Genomic DNA, 20,602 nt, shown 5'->3' with positions numbered 1-20,602 from the left:
CAGACCAATACTTTCAGCCTATTACCCACAACCTACCCTCCTATATAAAAGATACCAACCATAATCTTCACTGACTCTCCACAGTGACTCTTCTTTACCACATCACACCTTGCTTGTCACTACTGATGCCAACTTCCATTACATTAACAGCATGGCCTTGCTGCTAGTGAACACAATCTTTTGCAATGTCCAATGGTTCCAAACTTGCAATCCTCTTCCTAGTTGCCATGCCAACTATATCCTCACCCAAAATTATTTCTCCTTTAAAGTCATCACTTACGAACAAATGTGAAGTATGCCTATGAACACCCACATGGGACCATCCTATGCCTACATATTCATGGGCTATCTAGAGGAATCCTTTCTAACCACCCGGAATCCTAAACCACTCGCCTGGTTCAGATTTACTGATGACATCTCCATGATCTGGATCATATGTGAGGACACCCTATCCACATCCTGCAGAACCTCAATACCTTCTACTCCATTCACTTCACCTGGTCCTCCTCAACCCAACAAACCACCAGCAATACCTTCACTTCGACAGCTGCCACCTATTCCATAACAAGAAGTCCCTTCTATACAGCTTAGCTACCATAGTTGTTGCATCTGTAGTGATGAGCAGCCCCTTTCAAAATATACTATGCGTCTTACTGAGGCTTTTACAGACTGTAATTACCCTCCCAACCTTGTACAAAAACAGATCTCCTATGCCTTATTTCTCCAGTCACCTCCCACATCCCAAAATCCCACTATTTGGGAGCAGAAGAGTATTTCTCTCGCGAGTCAGTACCACCCAGGACAGGAGCAACTGAATCACATTCTCTCCCAGGATTTCGACTACCTGTCATTGTGCCAATCTGAGGAATGTCTGACACACTATCCTTCCCACACCTCCCATAGTGGTATTCCACTGCCCACTGAACCTATACAATATCCTCATCCAGCCCTATACAATCACTGCTCCCAACTCCTTGCCTCATGGCTCATATCCCTCTAGTAAACCTAGGTGCAAGGGCTGTCCCACCATCACCTCCTCCAGTCCAGTCACTACCATCACCTATCTGATTAAAAGCATAGCTACCCATGTTGTGATCTACAAGCTAACCTGCAAGGCCATGACAATCTACATGCTGTCTTTCCAAATGAATGGCCACTGACAAGTGGCCAAGAAACAATTGGATCACCCAGTTACAGAGCAAGCCGCCCGACATGATGTTCTTCATTCCAATGACTGCTTCACAGCCTGCACCTTCTGGATCCTTGCCGCCAACACCAGCTTTTCTGAATTGCACATGAGAGAACTCTCCCTGCAATATATCCTATGTTACCGTAACCCTCCTGGCCTCATCCTATGTTAGTCTGTCCCACACCCACCTATCCCCTGCCCTGCTCACACTCCAGCAGTACAAAGCCCTATTTCCACCAACGCACCCACAGTCTCTTTGCTTCCCCCCCCCCCCCCCCCTGCTCCATCCATCTAACATCCTCCTCTTGACTGCACGTAGCTGCCCTGTTCTCTCTCCATCTTGTCCCTCTATGTTTTCATAAGAAGCACTTCATTGTCCCCCATCTGTACCTTACTGTCCCTCCCCCTCCCAATCCCAGCCGCCTCCTCACCCCCACCACCTGGTTGATGTTCCCATCATGCACTGTTTGTGTGTGTGTGTGTGTGTGTGTGTGATGTCTATATCCTATGAAGGTTTTGTTGGCCTAAAGCTTACTTTCTGAAGGGCTTCTTCTTGTTCCTATCTGCAACTCAGCACCTCTGCTATACAGTGAGTAGAAACTACACTTTTCATAATATTGTCATATCCATCTTAGATTTTCCATTGTTTGATAGATATGCTGAGGTATTCAGGCATATTTATCATATGAACACACATCAATTAAACTGAAAAATGTTACCCATTTTCATTGATTTTTGTGGGATGTACAGAAATATTGAGGAATGGTCCCATTAACTGCCTCAGTTTAGTGTCATTTGCATACTGTAACATGAGGTTAATGTTTTCCATGTCACTGATGATTGTGATAACGAAAGATATGCTCATGGTGCACACTATAGGCTTTCTGGACGTAATGTATCGAAAGAGAAAAGCTGCAGCATCAGACAAATATCAGGATGTGTAAATCAATGATGTTGAGTGTAGTAGGCATGCAAAAGGTGAACAGATTAGCTCTGATTGCAGGCAGATGGAGGACAGCTCTAATCTACACACGAAAGAAAGCTAGTGATCTTGGTGATCCACTAGACTTTTAATCAGAAGAGGAGAAACCAGAAGGAGTCATTACAAAGAGTACTGTGGGTACGTAATACAATAAGGAGCCAAAATTAAAAGCACATTTTTCACATATATTTTAAGTAACTCGTCTGTTTCCAGTTCAAGTGTACACCCATACACAGCCAAACAATCAAATGCATCAAGACTCGGCTGCAACTGTAGGTGGATGTATTTAGAGATCTGTGAGGTTGTATGTGTAAGAGTGTGTACAGAAACTCGACAAAGGATAGTAACTCATGAGCAAGTAAAATTATAAGCTGTTATGTGTTTCTACTTGCATCATTTGACTGTAGATAAGTGACTGTCTATTCTCTATTTTATGTTTTGTTCTCTACTGGAATTTCTGTTATCTGAATGATAAGTTCATACATACAATTTGCACTGCAAGTAACAATAAATAAATAAACAATAGTAGTAAAACACCTAAAAATATAGCCATTACACAAAAAAGAAAGAAAGGAAAAAGAAAAGAGGTTACCATGACAGCTGAATTAATCTGCTGATGACAGAAATGCCAGACACATAGTCTTTGTATAAAGTCTTCGTATAACCACAAACAAAAACTATTGTACACATGATGCAAGTAACTTCTATTTTACGTGAAACACTTATTGTTTGCTTTTATATTGCAGTACAAACATTTTTCTGGAATATGTAAATTTCTTTTATAAATTTCATTACCTGAAATGGTTTCTTAATTTTGAGACTGTCATGGGAAACAGTGAAGTCAACATGTATAGGTCGTACATCAAATTTTATGCTGTGTGGACCCTCATAGTGAGGAACCACTCTATATTTGCCTGGTGGTATGGACGGAAAGAGAAATGTGCCGTGATCATCTGAAGTAACATGACATAGTGGTGTAGATGATGACCGGAAGCCAGGCAGAGGAGACTTATTACAATCAGTAACTGCTGGAGGTGGTTTTCCCTGCAACACATAAAATGTAAATGACACATTTGGAGATACTTTGATTAAAAATAAGTGTAAAGAAGAATTCTTACACACACATTATAGGTACAATTTTGCCAACAAGTAATAAAATCCAACATCTGGTAATTTATTAACAGCAGTAAAAGTCAAATATTATGACAGTGTGGTATTTGAAACATTACAAAGAAGTACAACATCTAGGCTAATTAATATTATTAGAGATACTATGATAGAAGGAGTCAGATGCAAAGATATATGCACTATACAATTAGCTGTAAACAAAGAGTTGGTTTCCTGTACAAACTAATTGTGAATTGCGTTTTATTCCTCTCATGACGTACATTTGCAGTCCATTTGGTTTGTGTACAAGCGACATGTCAAAAATTTATAAAACAGTTACAATGATTTTTACATTAATAAATAATAGCACTATAATAAATAATAACACTATAAGGATATTGTTTGGAATGTGTATTGTATCCAGCTCAAAATTCCAGTTTGTCCTGCATTAATTCATCCACTGAGTGTCAGTACCTCATACAGATTTCTTTTAAGTGAACCTAAATTCATCTGCATCAACTTGTTCTCTTTTAATTTATTACAAATTTTCATTCCCATGTATTGCGGTCCATGGGCATACAATCTGAGGCAGCGGGTGGGAAGCATAAAATTTTCTTTGTTTCTAGTATCACATGAATGGACAAAATGGTTTCCCTCAAATAATTCATGCCTGGTGTAAAAATATATAAATGTATAAGGATGGCAGAGTTAATATTTTAAGTTTTCTAAATAATGGTCGACATGGTTCTTTCTGATTTGCAGCGCACATATTTCGAATGATTTTTTTCTGTATTTTTAGTATCCGCACTATGTTTGTCAAGTTACCCCAAAAGTAATACCATACCTAATAATGGATTCGAAATATCTTGTATATGCTACTTTGTGTCTTGTATTCTCACATAATGAAATTCTAAAATAATAATACCATACAAACAAAAAGTATGAGAAGACTGTACCAAGAATGACACCGTTTACAACTGTTTTCTTTGTCAGTCTCCTTTAGCTTAATTTCTTCAAAACTATTTCTTAATTATTTTGTTTATAGCAGCTATATAATGGCAGATTATGATTGATTGTCAGTTATTACAAAAAAAATTCATTTGCCATCACAACAACGAAACTTTAACAGCTATATCCAGTTTCAACAGCTACATCATCTTCAAATAGCCTGTCCTTGTATCCACCTCAGATACTGAAGATGCATCTGAAGACATTGTGTTCTATACTTTTCCACAAATGAAAAAGAAGCTGCTGTCTAAGTTGTGACTGTCACTGGCAATAACATTGTATTGTAATTTCTTAATACAGTTATAATGGTTTATTTTTACACATTACTGCTGTATAATGTAAATTTTATTTTTAATCCAGTTATTGCTCATAAGCAATGAAGATATATCATAGACTTTTTAATGATCTTTCTTCAAGATTTTCACCCAGTGAAAAATCTAGTAAGGTACTTCCATTTATTTGGTACAGATAAGGTGGAACTCTCAACATTCTAACAACATATAGTTAACGTCCTCACTTGCCAGATTTTTTCACTATGGTTGTATATAAACATACACTGAGGTGACAAAAGTCATGGGATACCTCCCAATACTGTGTCAGACCTCCTTTTGCCCGGTGCAGTGCAGTAGCTTGATGTGGCATAGACTCAACAAGCCATCAGAAGTACCCTGCAGAAATACTGAAGCAGGCTGCATTTACAGATGTTCACAATTGCGGAAGTGTTGTTGGTACAGGATTTTGTGCATGAGCTGACCTCTCGATTATGTCCAATAAATGATTGGTGGTATTCATGTTGTGCACTTTAATCATCCAGAATGTTCTTCAAATTAATCACAAACAACTGCGGCTCGGTGACATAGTGCAGTGTTGTCCATAAAAATTCCACCATCATATAAGAATATGTAATCCAAGAATGGCTCCAAGTTGCTGAACATAATACTTTCTAGTCAACGATCAGTTCAGTTGGACCAGAAGACCCAGTCCAGTCCATTCCATGTAAACACAGCCCATACCATTGTGGAGCCACCTCCACCTTGCACAGTGCCTAGTTGACAACCTGCGTCCATGGCTTCATGGGGTCTGTGTCACAATCGAAGCATACTGTTTGCTCTTACCAACTGAAATCAGGATTCATCTGACCAGGCCATAGTTTTCCCGTCATATAGAGTCAAACTGATATGGTCACAAGCCCAGGAGAGGCACTGCAGGAGATATTGTGCTATTAGCAACGGGACTCAAATCAGTCAGCTGCTGCCATATCCCACTCATATCAAATTTCACCACGCTGTCCAACTGGATACATTTATGGTACATCCGATATTGATTTCTGTGGTTACTTCACGCAGTTTTGCTTGTCTGTTAGCACTGACAACTCTACACCAACGACACTGTTCTCGGTCATTAAGTGAAGGCCATCAGCCAGTGTGTTGTGTGGTGAGAGGTAATGCCTAAAATTTGGTATTCTCGTCAGATTCTTGACACTATGGATCTGAGAACACTGAATTGCCTAATGATTTCTGACATGGAATGTCCCAGGCATTAGCACCAATTACCATTCTGCATTCAAAGTCTGTTAATTCCCGTTGTGTGTCCGTAGTCACATCGGGAACCTTTACAAATGAATCACTTGAGTACAAATGACAACTCCACCAATACACTTACCTTTTTTACCTTGTGTACACAACACTACCACTTTCTGTATATGTTCATGGTGCTATCCTTGAATGCAGCACTCAACTAATGTCTGAAATAGTGCTGGAAGGAACTGACACCATGAATCCTGCAAGACTGTCCATAAATCTGTAAGAGTAAGAGGGGGTGGAGATCTCTTCTGAACAGCACATTGCAAGACACTCCAGAATATCCTCAATAATGTTCATGTCTGGGCAGTCTGGTGGCCAGTGGTAGCGTTTAAAATCAGAAGACGGATTCTGGAGCCACTCTGTAGCAATTCTGGATGTGTGGGGTGTCACATTGTCCTGCTGGAATTGTCCAAGTCCGTCAGAATGCACAATGGACAGAAATGGATGCAGGTGATCAGACAAGATGCTTATGTACATGTCACCTGTTAGAGATTTATATAGACGTATAAGAGATCCCATATCACTCCAACTGCACATACCTCCACCAGCTTGAACAGTCCCCTACTGACATGCAAGGTCCGTGGATTCATGAGGTTGTCCCCATACCCGTACACGTCCATCTGCTCGATACAAACTGAAACGAGACTCATCCGACTAAGCAACATGTTTCCAGTCATCAACAGTCCAATGTCAGCATTGAGGGGCCCAGGCAAGGCATAAAGCTTCATGTTGTGCCATTATCAAAGGAACACAAGTGGGCCTTCGACTACAAAAGCCCATATCGATGATGTTTCGTTGAATGGTTCACACGCAGACTTGTTGATGGCCCAGCACTGAAATCTACAGTGATTTGCGGAAGAGTTGCACTTCTGTAGTGTCGAACAATTCTCTTCAGTCATCGTTGGTCCCATTCTTGCAGGATCCTTTTCCAGCTGCAGCGATGTCAGAGATTAGATGTTTTACCAGATTCCTGACATTCGCAGTACACTCGTGAAATGGCCGTACAGGAAAATCCCCACTTCATTACTACCTCGGAGATGCTGTGTCCCATTGCTCATGCGCTGACTGTAACACCATGTTCAAATCACTTAAATCTTGATAACCTGCCATTGTAGCAGCAGTAACTGATCTGGCAACTGCACCAAACACTTGTTGTCTTATATAGGCACTGCTTGACCGCAGCGCCATATCTGCCTGCTTACATATCTCTGTATTTGAATATGCATGCCTATACCAGTTTCTTTGGCACTTCAGTGTACTAGTTTGTACGTCAATCACATAATTTGTGTCAGACTTAGATAGATTAATTGGGTAATGTTGTATACAATCCACATACCATGCAGGTAATGCAGGCTGCTGCCTCCTGGAGGATGTGAAGAAACACCTCACTTCACCATAACTCACTGTGCTGTTAGCATGACTAGCCTCACAGGGCTCGGGCTGTTTTTGTTGTATCTTCACACAGAGTTCACAGCATCCAGCAACAACCTCACTAATAGGCAGTGTGCGTCTCGCAGTAAAAAGAGTTGTAATCTGAGCGCCAATATCTTACACCACATCACATGCCTGTTAAGAGCCACATTGGTATCCCTCTGTTGGAGGGTATTTAGGCCACTGCCATACTATGCTATGGTGGTGCACACTCTGGGCTTCATGCCATTTGCACAGCAGCCTTCTGAGCAGAGTCATTGCCCTAGCTGTGCATACCTGTTGCCAATGTTATGCAGGACTGCTGCCTGCAACTCTTAGGTGTCACGCCTCAGCACACATCATTCCAGCAGTGGACGCCATATTCGAGCCTTTGCCTCCAACATATGGTGACACCCAAGGCCCCGAAGCATCTTCATCCCACTGGAATCCATTGTCGTCGACTCACACCCCCTACATAGAGCAAAGCCCAATGTCCCAGACACATTGTTGTCCTTGAGGGCATTCTCTCATATACGATGTTGGATCCTACCATAGATCATCCTCCCCACCCCTCTACTCTGCTGTCTACTATGACTTGTGCACTTCATCATGTAGGCACATCCCAGACCAAATCACAGAGTGACATTTCTACTTGTACTTTATCAGTGTTGTCATTTGTCCAAGGACACTGTGTTTTGAGTTCTGTATTTTATATTGATAATAAACTGTAGTTATGGCACTTGTAAATTTCACTGGTAGTCCATAGCGCCCTTCGGCCATGGATACAAAACTGACGACGAGTCTGTTTCTCACGTCTTACAAGCATTTAGTCTCAGTACCAGACTTGTCTCCCACCCTTGTCTGCCATAAACGTCGGCATGTGCGTCTTCATGTTAACTGATGGTCTTTCTTTGCTTTTCTGACACAAAATTTGTTTTCATGCATTGTTTGTGTGAGTTTGCAGATAAAACTGACAATGACTATTGAATTTAGGCCTCATTTTTTGTCCATCATATGCAAAACTGGACACTGTGGTTTGAGCTTGGAAGTGTACACTGCACACAAAACTTTGACCTTTGCATATGTACTATTACTCGGACTGTGACAACTTTTTGTGCAACTTTCCGGACTGTGAACTTATGTGTGAACTGTGGACACTGGTCCTCTTGGCTTGAATGTGAACAGCAGGTGTTTTTGTTTCTTTACAGTCACCGTGGATGAACCATTTTTGGAAGCCGCTGATGACTCAACAGTTGGAAAGTCAGAAACATATAGAGGTTCTCTTTGCCAGGGTAGTGATTCAGTGGCAGATGGCCTATTCTTTGCCATTCCCATAGTACAAAGAGAATTCAAAATAATGGAACTCTTATGAAAAATGGCTATGACAGCATCTTATGGTGTTTTGAGGTCCCTGGGCGTCCTCCATCACCTCAGGATCCATCAACATGAGCTCTGACGCCTGTCAATGCACTACTGTTGGCCCTGGCACCTGCAAGGATGCCTTTTCTTCTGCTGGCCAAAGTCACTGGTGTTGACGAAACTCCATTTGTTGTGCCCACTGTGGTAGCTGCATCTGAAACTACCTGCCCTTTTACAGCTGCTTCTGGCAATGCACTAGTGTTGGACCAGGTACCAGCAGAGATGCCTTCACCTCCACCAGCCCCTACACCACTTGGTGCAGACTCTCTTGCAACCATCTCTGTTGCTGCATGAGTATCAGATCAGGTATATGCAGAGAGGTTTTTCTCCTCCTCCATCCCCAAAACCAGCTGCCACATCCACTGCAGCTGCCTCCTGTGTTGAAAGTCCTCTTGTCAACAATTTGGTCAATGCTGGACTGTTCCAGCCAGCCCTGTCACCACTGACACCAGCCCTTCTGCTGTTGGCCTGACAACCACTGGACTTATTGTGGCTGCTCTACATACTACCACCTTCGGTTTTGTTGCCACTGTTCCTGCCCATGCAGCCATTCCTGCACGCACACTATGGGGACATCTGCCTTCCATTCCAGGGTGCTTCTCCCTTTAGGGTGTACTGGCCACAGGTTGCTCCTTTCTGTCGCTGCCCTTTGGTTTTGGGATTCGTGGAAATTTTACCGCAAACTATAGGCAATGCTGGGCTCTGCTCTGTTACCCATCCAGGCGACCAGATGATCCTTCTTTCCAGTGACCCTGTCTGCCCCCAGTTTTTCAGGTTCCTGGTGAGATGGCCTTTTGCCTTACCAGCCCATCAGCATTATTGGTTTGAGGCCAGCCACTACTGATCAGGTGTTGCACTCTCCAGTTGCCAATTCCATTGCCGGTTCTCCATTCCCAGGTACTTCTTCCTGGCAGCAGTGCTTTCACCTCAAGCTGCCTCGAGGATGTGCATAAACAGTTCACATCAACAGAACTCGGCAAGCTGTTTACAAATCTAGCGTCGCACGGCTCAGGCTGTTTACACTGTAGCTTTACACAGCACCTGCGGCATCCGGCGGCACCAACCTTGCCAATAGGAAGTGTGCCTATTGTGGTAGAGAGAACTGTAGTCTGGGCACCACTTTCTTATGCCACATCACTTGCCCACTCAGTGTAATGCTGGTATCCCTCCAATGGAGGGTATATAGGCCACTGCCAGACCATGCTGCAGCAGTGCACACTCCAGGCTTCATGTCAACCGCACCAGCAGCCAACTGATCCGAGTCATTGCAGCTGTCATCGATGCTACGCAGGACTTCTGTCTGCCACTCCCAGGTGCCATGTCTCACTGCACGTCATCCCATCGATGGACGCCGTCACTGGATCCTCACCTCTAATACTGGCCAATGCCTAGCACCCCACAAGCTTCATTGTCCCAACAACAGCCTTTATCACTGAGCCAAGTCTCTGACATCTGCCGATGCCCGTCATCCCGGAAGCACAGTGATTCTTGATGCCACACTCTCGTGCTCCTGAAGACGGTGTACTGAATCACCAAAGCTGGTAGCCATATAATAAACAATAATGAAAAATGGCTGTAGGTGTTCCATTTTATTACATAGGTTGGATCCTTGTTTACACACTTGTGTGTACATTTGTCAATGAACACTATATTTGAGTTCTGTTCTTATAACAATAATAAACTACTGTTGTGGCACTCGTGCATTTCAGTGGTAGTTTTAGCACCCTTCGGCCACAGACACAAAAGACACAATAAATAAACAATAACTATGATGAGGAAATACTGTGGACAGCTGCCTGCACGCTTTACACCTGCTGCTATTTCTGCAGTGAGAGGGGACATGCATACTATGCCATCTACAATGAATGGACAATATGCATCGGTCACATGTAGGAATGACGTTTGGAGACAGATGTGTCATATGTGGGAGTCTAGCACGGCTCAACGAGTATTCTATAGACTGGAGACGGTTGGTTGGTTGGTTGGTTTGGGGGAAGAGACCAAACAGCGAGGTCATCGGTCTCATCGGATTAGGGAAGGATGGAGAAGGAAGTCGGCCGTGCCCTTTCAAAGGAACCATCTCGGAATTTGCCTGGAGTGATTTAGGGAAATCACGGAAAACCTAAATCAGGATGGCCGGACGCGGGATTGAACCGCCGTCCTCCCGAATGCGAGTCCAGTGTACTGGAGACAGTGAACAGTAGTTTGTGAAAGAGGAGGTTTCGCTATACATCATTATGTAACTTGGTTTTGTGGTCAGCAAGTGAAACTCCATGTGGCAGGAACCAACGTATGAACTGTAGTTGATGAGAATAGCCAGAGCATTAAGGAAGAAGCTTTTGGTTAGGTAATTTTGGCTGGATGATTCACAGCATTTGGAGTTGGAACTAGGCATCATGGAGACTGGTATGTGTAATGGCTGGTGCTTTCAGGGAATGTGGCACATGTCGTGTGTTCTGCGGTTACAAATTACAAGGTACTGAACTGTGATTGTACTCTGCCCTTCCTAAATGAGATAAGTGGCTTGAACTCTATTCCAAATAACAGACATAGACGGCTGTCATTAGAAGTTTGAGGTATCCATACTACCGGTAGTGACGTATTAGAGACTTGGTGTGCACTGCTACCAGTTACTTGGAGCTTTTGTTTCCTTCCTGGACACATCTTGAGACACAGAAGTTATTTATGCATAGCTGTTGTGGGTATAGCATGTTTTGGTTGGACTGTTACCAGGCCCTCCCCATTTACTGAACGCATTTGCCCTTGAGCATATTGTCAGCTATTTTTAAAGCCATGTGGGTGCACTGGTTACTGCAGCTGTAAGCTATCATGTTAAGGGGGTTCAACTGATAAGTTCTTGGTAGTCTAAATATTACGGCATGATGTTAATACTACTTCATTTTCAGGTTGTCATCTAAACGTTAAACTGCTTGGCCTTTGTTAAGGATGTGTAAGGGCAGGCAATACACTATAGGGGCAGTTATTTATTTATATTTATTGATGTGGAGAGCACAGTGGAGATGTCGGAGAACATCTGGCATTTTTAGAATAGTTTCATGATGTAAAAGTTTTTACAGATTTTGATCATTGTATTTAACTACATATTTCCTTTTTTCTTACGTTAAAGTATAAACTGTTAAATCCTAGCTGACGTTACATGTAAATGAACTCATGTCTGATAACTGTTTGACAAGTGATTCCCGAGTTTGCGTTTTGTTGTCCCACCTAAGAGCAAATTTTAATATCCTTGACAGCTGGCAATTATGTTTAGAAAATTAATTCACTGATGACAACACTGAAATTGTTCGATTGGGCAAAACAACTGATAATTGTGCAGCATCAATTCCTTGTCTATGTACCCATCACAACACACAATACACCAGAATCAAATACTCCCTTTGTCAGAAAAGTTCCAGGAACTTTTTTTCCAAACAGAAAATTGCACTTGCCAATGTTTCTGGAGGTCTTGGAAAGAAGCAGAGAAATTTTCAAATGCAATGTCTGTAAAATGTTTTGTGAAAACACAGATTCAATGCAAGATGATCCCATAGCTGAATGCCTGTCTACAGCACATACCAGGGCAAATGTGGAGCTTGTAAGGCAGTTATTGCAAGAAGACTGTCATGCAACTGTGCATGCGATATGGGAAAAACTTCATTTGAATCGTGACGTATGTCATAAGATTTTACGCAAAGATTTAGGGAAATGGAAACTTAACGCAAAACTCGTCTCTCTCACACTAACAGATGAACAGAAAGATGAAGAATTTCTGCTGAACACTGGACAGAGCCAGGCATGATCCCACATTTCTGCCAAAGATTATTGCTGGGAATAAAAGTTGGTGCTACCAGTATGACCGAGTATATGGCCAGGCATTCTGTTATTGCCATTCCACATCAGCCACGTGAAAACATGACTTCTTGAACATGCCTCACCTGCATATGCTTGATTAATCATTGTTCATGTTTCACTATGGGTTTTCTTGAGCTAAACGTGTTGCTAAAAACAGCCCTGCCACTTAGTCAGTTTGTGTAGAAACATGGCCAAGGTCATTTCAAGGATGCATACATACCAGCTAACATAAAAGCAACATTTGTTCCTTTTTAATATTTCAAACTCAGAAATAAAAAATAAAAAATAAAAGAACCTGTCCTGGAACTTTTCTGACAAAGGGAGTATATATTGCATGAACTATGTTCTGTGCAATGCAGTGTAGCAATTAGTGTTGCTGGTTGGCATGCTATGTGCCGCCCCCTCAAACCCAATCACCAGTAATTATTTGTTATTTAGAAACTACCGTCTCTGGAAGACTCTTGAAACTCCTTACATTTGATGTTTGTATAAATAGCAGCACTCTTCATCTAAGAGTTCATTTATCTTTTATCTGCACACTGGTGTTCATAATAAACTTGCTTTCAGTTCTAAGTACAGGGTGTGGTAGATAAGCGCCCCAGTCGCTCGCAGGCCGGTCTCCACCTGTACGTCACGTGGTGGGGGATCTGAGCTAACAATAGAACCGGTTCGCAGTCGCGTCGGAGCTCTGGTGCAGTGAGGGTCGAGCTTCGCGTATTACGTTGTTTGTGTGCCCGTGACACTTGTGAAAACGCTGAAGATGGATCGCTCGATAGAACAGCGGTATGCAATCAAATTTTGCTTTCGCTTGGGCAAAACTGCTTCGGAAACTTTTGCTATGATTACGGAGGCCTACAAAGAAGACTCCCTATCAAGAGCTCAAGTGTTACGGTGGTTTAATGAACTTAAAAACGGGAGGGAATCCGTTGAAGACATGGAACGATCTGGACGCCCTTCAAGGAGTCGTGTGGATGAAACGGTGGCCAAAGTGAAAGAACTCCTGGACTCCGACCATCATTTAAGTCTCAAAATGATCGCCGATGAGGTCTCCGTGAATAAATTTACGGTTCACCAAATTGTTACGCAAGATTTGATGATGAGGAAAGTTTGCGCAAAATTGGTTCCCCGAGTGCTCACCACCGAACAAAAGCAACAACGAATGGACGTTTGCCGTGAGATGTTGAATGATTTGGAAAATAATCCACATTTTTTAGACAACCTAGTAACAGGCGACGAATCGTGGACATTCCAGTACGACCCGGAGACGAAAGCCCAGAGCTCGGAGAGGCACACACCGGCATCCCCGCGGCCGAAGAAAGCAAGAATGTCAAAGTCCCGCATCAAGACAATGCTGATCGTGTTTTTCGACAAGCGGGGGTTAATTCACAAAGAGTTTGTCCCTCAGGGGAAGACTGTCAATGCCGAATTCTACAAAGAAGTCCTTCAGCGATTGCACAGAGCCGTCAAACGGAAGCGACAGGACCTTGCTCAACGCTGGCGTCTCCACCACGACAACGCTCCGGCGCACACAGCGTTCCTCATGATCTCCTACTTGACCCGAATTGGATTTGAAGTTTTGCCACAGCCACCATACAGCCCTGACTTGAGTCGTCCTGATTTCTTCCTATTTCCGAAGGTCAAAAGATGCCTGAAGGGTCATCATTTCGACGATATTCCGAACATCCAACGTGCTGTCACGAAGGCACTAACTGGGATAACTCAAACGGACTACAGTGGGGCCTATGAAGCTTGGAAAACGCGCTGGCAACGTTATGTCCACGCCCAAGGCGAGTACTTTGAAGAATATTAACGTTTTGTACAAATTGGATCAATAAATTTGTTTTTCTAGACTGAGTCTCATTACTTATCTACCACACCCTGTACTGTACTTCACTGACAACCCTGCATTCAAATTTGGACTTGATTTTTCACTAACAAGTGACACTGCTTGTTGGAGACACCACATACTTCAAAACACCTGTATCACCATGGCTCCAATTTTGCAATGTAAAAGCCATGGTCTACATGGACAGCAACCAGAATACAAGCAGTGCATTGTTCCTGAAGTCTGCATATTCAGGGAACCAAATGATTACAAAACACTAAGAACTCAGCTGCACAAAAGGTATTCATCAATGTTTTCTGGAGATTCTTGCCAGGGCCTAACAAAATGCCTGAAAGGATTCAATCAAGTCACCAATTACATCAGGTGCGATGGCAAATGTGTACTTTTAATTGGATGGCACAGCCCAGCAGTGGCTTGAGAACAACAGTGAGAAGCTTATTAGCTGGGCAAATTCTGAGCCAAACTGAAGAAAACATCAGGTGACAATTCATAAATGAGCAGAAGTACACCTGAAGAACAGGGCTAAACATCATGGGAAAATGGCACAGTCTTAAATACAGAATGTTTTAGCTCCATGCCACATAGTGAATCCAACTGTAACAGAAGGCAACAAAAGCTCACACTTGATGAAAGAAGTTGCAAAAGAAATGAACCAAGCTCTCATGGTACAGGATTAACAACAACCAAGCAATTCATCGAATGATGCCAGCACATCAAGGAAATGTAACAGAAAAGAGTTGAACAAAAGAAGTATGATGAGCCCCAAATGTTGTTCTCATGGAAGACAAAGAAAAAACCGCCGCCGCCACCACCACCACCACCACCACCACCACCACCTTGCCTCTCTCATACACCAGGCGAAAAGAAAAGAAATGCAGCAGTTTATGACAGCCAGACTGTTGTGCCAAGCAAACAAGAGACAACAGCCATGAATGTTGACAACATATGTCTGGAGGAAATGGAGAACATTGAAGAAAAGATGTAACAAACTTAGCACCAATCTCCACCACCAGTCAAACACTCAATACTCAACCAAATCGGACTTATAATGCAGCTATCAAATGGCAACCCAGCATCCAAATAATGCAAATACATCCAAATCCTCAGCCATGTACAATGCCCCACAGAAGAACAGACATTTGTAGGACAGAGGACAACAAATCATTATGTTTCCACTGCAGATGTCTTGGATGCATTGAACATTACCGCACAGGAGGAAGTTTTTGACGACTGCTTCACCATAACATGTCAACCAATACAACAATCCTATTGATGCCAATCAACTGCAGATGATTACAGTTAACCTGTGGGATGAAGCCCGTAAGGATACGCTGGACGAGGTCAGTTCCCATGTCATAGCAGCTACCTGTCATCGTACAAGGTACCAGCTGCTCGTTTAGCCACCAAATTCAGGAAAACTAAATGAAGCAACTACGTATGCAGGTGAGGGTGCTGCAGAAGAAAATTCTCCAGGAACAACAGTTATCAAGATGTCAGGAAATCTCACTGATATCTTCATCAACAGCTAACCTGTGCAGGTGCTGTTTGACTCAGGGGGCTTCTTTTCCTATAATGTCGAATGGTTATCATTGCCAATTCAAAAAGACTATACTACATGATACAAAAACGACTGTGCTGCAGATTGCAAATGGGAAATACGTTCAGCCAACAGGAGCACATATTGCAAGAATAACTATCAACAGCAGAAAGCAGCCCCCCAAATCTGTTGTTTCTGCAGTCATAATGTTATTCAGGCAATACAAGCAGTCATACATTGTAGAAAATCAGAGGTCCAGATTGATGAAGCTATTCTAACAAGCACACAAAAAGAAGATTGTGATGGATGATTGTTTCCCATTTAAGACATCTTTATTCCACTGTCATGAAAGAGCTGAGTTCCAGTCGTTAATATACTTGTTAAACTGTGAAACTTTTTTCAATTGCATAAAGCTACTGAGTCTCACAAAAGAAACCTACATGCCAGTGAGAATCATAAGCATTACATGTGTTCAAGGAGAACTTTAGATCAATAATTGTCATGAACAGAAAAAACTCATCCCTTAATGATCACATGTGCAGCAACACTGAACTAGTCCAGGATGGGCAGCTCACACCCAAACCTCTGACACTCAGATCAGTACCAAACATTGTGTGTCGATAGAGTATCTACCAAAACATCGATTTAGTTCATGCTGTGTGCTGTGTGCTGTTGTGACGAAGCAAGCTGCGATAATTTTAATGCCCTACTTGTTTTGCCGTCTGTCTCCTTAAATTTGTTTTTTTCACTTTTTACAATTTACCATTGACATATGTGAATATAATCTGCATTTTCGTAAAAGAGAAAGACTGGCCCTCAGTTCTAAAGGATTTAACACCAGGTCTAATTTTGTGCTTAGTTTTATGTATGTAATTGATTTTCTAATTTATTTCAACTATTCCTAGTTAGTATCTTTTGTTATAGGGTGAAAGCAGTGATTGTTTCGTAACTTAAATTCTACTGTTGACATATAAACAAATATAAGTTCTGTAATAATTGTAAACATTTGGAAGACGAAGTAACAGTAATCTTAAAATATCTATTTAGCTCTATTCAAAAACATGTTAGCAAAACCAGCCCTTCATTAATTCCAAAGTAAATAACAGTTTTGTCAAAAGTACTGTTTACATACCCATATATGTTAATTTCATCATGTAGACAAATAATTCGTCTTAACCCTTGTAGTAGAAGAAACTGTTAAAAAGACACAATTTTTCGATGTATTCAGTTAATTTAATGAGTTAAGTTTTAATTGTAATTTCTGTAAATTAAACTTCAAACAATGTGTAGTTTCAGCACCTATTATTGTGATGATATATAACGGCCCGACTTTTGGTCACAAGACAGACAGTCCACGGCCGAGTTTCAGAAGGGTAACCTGTGCTGGTTAGAACAACAACAATGCTTCAAATTAACTGTGGAACAAGTGTTACACAATTAGTCCATGTGTAAACACAGTGACAGAGTCTGCTCTATAAGTACCTGATTATTCTTCAAGAACTGTAAACTTTGTGGTTAGGTTTTACTGCTTGTAGATGTTCAACAAGAAGCTGTTTTTGTAACAGTATGCGGAGGTTCGCCTGCAAACTATTAATGACGCTTTTTGGAAGTTAAACAATAGTGCACTGGCCATATAATTGTGTATTATGGGGGCGTGTTTGCGAACAGTGAAATTAAAGTACTGAAAAACATAACTGTGTATCTGTCAGGTACATCGTTTAAAGTAGTCAGTAATGGAATCTACAAACCCCATTTTTCAGCGAGTGTAGCAACACAGTTCATCAACACCATGAACAACAAACAAACGATTAAAAGCAGATGGAACCGCCACACTGTCATCCAGTAGAAGATGTGTAAATGGTTAATTAAAAGTAAAACCAGAACTATGGAGCATAGGGAAACTGTATCTTTACCCTCAGAATCAAAGATCTCTGGTAGGCAAGTTGGTAGGACGTCAGATCGTTGAATGAAAGGTCCCGAGTTTGAAATCCACTGATAGTAATTTTTTTTAACAGATTACGAGTGAAATTGTTATATGGGAGACCATTTTTCTGCCATGTAAAATGAAGAGTTTGTGGCAATGTTCCTTTGGCAGTCTGCTTTTGCTTCATTAGCTGAAAGTGGCAAATCTGTAGATTACATTTGTGTACATACGTGTGGTGCTATCTATACAACTGTAAGCTGTAGGTCTGCTACTTTCAATCAACAAAGCAACAGAAGACTACCAAAAGAATATTGCTACAAACTCCGAAATTTCCTTTCACAAGGCAGAAAAATGTTCTCCCATATAACAATTTCATGCCTAATCTGTTAAAAAAATCGCAATCAGTGGGTTTCGAACTCGGGACCTTTTGGACTACCACAGATCTTCATTGCAGAGTTCACAGATATCATTTACCTATACTCCGTAGTTCTGGTGTTGCTTTTAATTACCGTTTACACATCTTCTACTGGACGACAGCACACAGCACAAACTAAATTGGTGTTTTGTTTGATACTCTGTCGACACAAAATGTTAGGTACTGGTCTGAGTGTCTGAAGTCTGGAGGTTTGGGCGTCAGTGCCATCAACAAAGAATAACGCTTGCAATCACTACAGACAACGAAGTGTAGGAAACTATTATCACACTGCCAATAGGTAGGTGGACAATGGTAATACACAGTACCAAGTCTTGGGATCAACACTTATTAGGTAGCATTCAAATAGGGTGCTGCCAGTTGAACTACACATAACTTGGGAGTAAGTGAAGAAGATGCTGCAGTATGACAATACTGAATCTTCGGAGTGTTCTTGGTCCTCTCCTTTAGACCCTGTGAAGAAGAAAGATGGCACAGAGTGTTTTTGCGTCGACTACTGATGAGTTAACAAAATTACGAGAAAAGATTTCTATCTGTTGCCAAGATTGATGACACGCTAAACTGCTTGAAAGGAGCAAAGTACTTTTCATCTATGGACTTGTAGACAGCAAACTGTGGTTTGACATGGCTGACTGGGAAAAGACTGTCTTCATACCTCCTGCACTGACATTGTTGCAGAACAGAGGGATGCTTCAGTACCGCTGAAAACAACAGAACCCTCAAAAAATGAGGAACTGAGCTATACAGTATTTCAATTAATAAATCAAATATTATATAAGACAAACTATGATTCAGTGTGGTGGAAGCAATCTTCATCCCAACTCATCTGTGGCCAGCTATCCTGAAATATTTCCACAACATTCCAACATCTGGTCACCTGGGCTTCACGAAGACTCTAGACAGAATCAGATGCAGGTGTCATGGGCCAGATCTCCATTGATCTGCTGGATGCTTTGTGGCCACTATTACAAACGCCTGCGGTTGAAGTATTTGCCATTATCTGGTGCGAATTTAGTCAGCAGCTGCATCATTCCACCGAATTACAATTGACCTCTTGGGGAGGTTCCCAAAGTCAATAAATGGAAACCAAAGGATAAAAGTTTCTGCTGACTAGAGCACCTGCTATGCTGTCAAAGCTGTGCTGATTTCTGAAGTTCCATAAATTGCAATGTTTCCTGTAGAAGACATTATGTTGAAGCATGAAGCACCCTGAGTGATGAACTCTGGTCATGACTCTGGTCATGGAAAAGATTTCCAGTTGAGACCAGTATCAGAGGCAATTTCACATTGTGACACCACCCACAGAATGACAGACAAATGGCCTCACAAAATTTTTTATTGATGTATCATGAAATAAGCTCTTGATGTATCTTGTTGTCGAACAGAGAAACTGGGATATTATAGTCCCTGTCATGACATTGACATATAACACAGCGGACAAAACACTACAGGCTTCACACCATTCTTCCTGCTTCATGGTCGTGAGGCCGAAACAAATATGGATACATTAATCTCATTTCAACCAGATGTTACTCAGGGTGACTATGTGGAACAATTCTTCATCAGAACAAAAGAAGCAAGACATCTATCTTACAATAGACCCTGAATGCCCATGAGAATGACCGAGAATGCTAAAATGACCCTGGATGCCCATGACAATGACCAAGAATGCTAAAACATAGGCAACAACCAGTGAGATACAACATAGGAGATTTGGAGTACATTTTTGTGCCTCTGCAGTTAGTGGGTGTATCGGAAAGCTGTACTTCGGACTGCAGTGTATCCTTTATCTGTTGCCAATGCAGCGATGTTTCAGCCATCAGCTTATTAACTTAACAAAATAGTGGTATTACAGCACTCTCAGCAAAGCTGAATTAATAGTTAAGCTTTATCCAGTAAACCTGCCTAACTTCGACTGTTCAGCAGAAACCATTATCTTGAGCTAAATCAATTAGTAATTGCACTCTGTAGTGCAACAGGTATCAGTTGCAGCAAGTTAGTTTAAACATAATTCCATGCACTTGCTGCTGAATGGCTGTCACTTTATGGCAATAGCTTGACAATGGCGCATTTCCAGCTATTTGGAAAAGTTAACTCATTTTGATGCCCCTTCCCTGCTCTGGCCCTATTATCGGGATGTTTTCATCTACCCTACATTTTGCATGCTGTGATTGCTACAAGACTATGCAGATCTGCTTGAAATGATGAAAACAGCAGACTGGAGAATGAACAGAAAGTTTGGCATCTGGCAGTTGGTCTGCAAATGATGCCTAGGACATAGACATTTTATTCCTTCAAAGTGTATAAATTCT

The 20,602-nt window shown here is 41.8% G+C and overlaps 1 protein-coding gene across 1 annotated transcript in view; it reads right to left on the bottom strand.

Moving 5' to 3' along the window:
* Positions 1 to 20,602, bottom strand: part of LOC126473173 (nodal modulator 3) — a 159,476-nt gene that overhangs the window by 100,320 nt on the left and 38,554 nt on the right. The window contains exon 5 of the mRNA XM_050100059.1: positions 2,967 to 3,215. Coding sequence (XP_049956016.1) covers positions 2,967 to 3,215 — 249 coding nt within the window. The remainder of the gene's footprint in view (positions 1 to 2,966; positions 3,216 to 20,602) is intronic.

Source organism: Schistocerca serialis, chromosome 1, assembly GCF_023864345.2.
Source record: "Schistocerca serialis cubense isolate TAMUIC-IGC-003099 chromosome 1, iqSchSeri2.2, whole genome shotgun sequence".
Taxonomy (NCBI): domain Eukaryota; kingdom Metazoa; phylum Arthropoda; class Insecta; order Orthoptera; family Acrididae; genus Schistocerca; species Schistocerca serialis.
The sequence above is the reverse complement of the archived record's forward strand: the minus strand, read 5'-3'. Positions and strand labels throughout refer to the sequence as shown.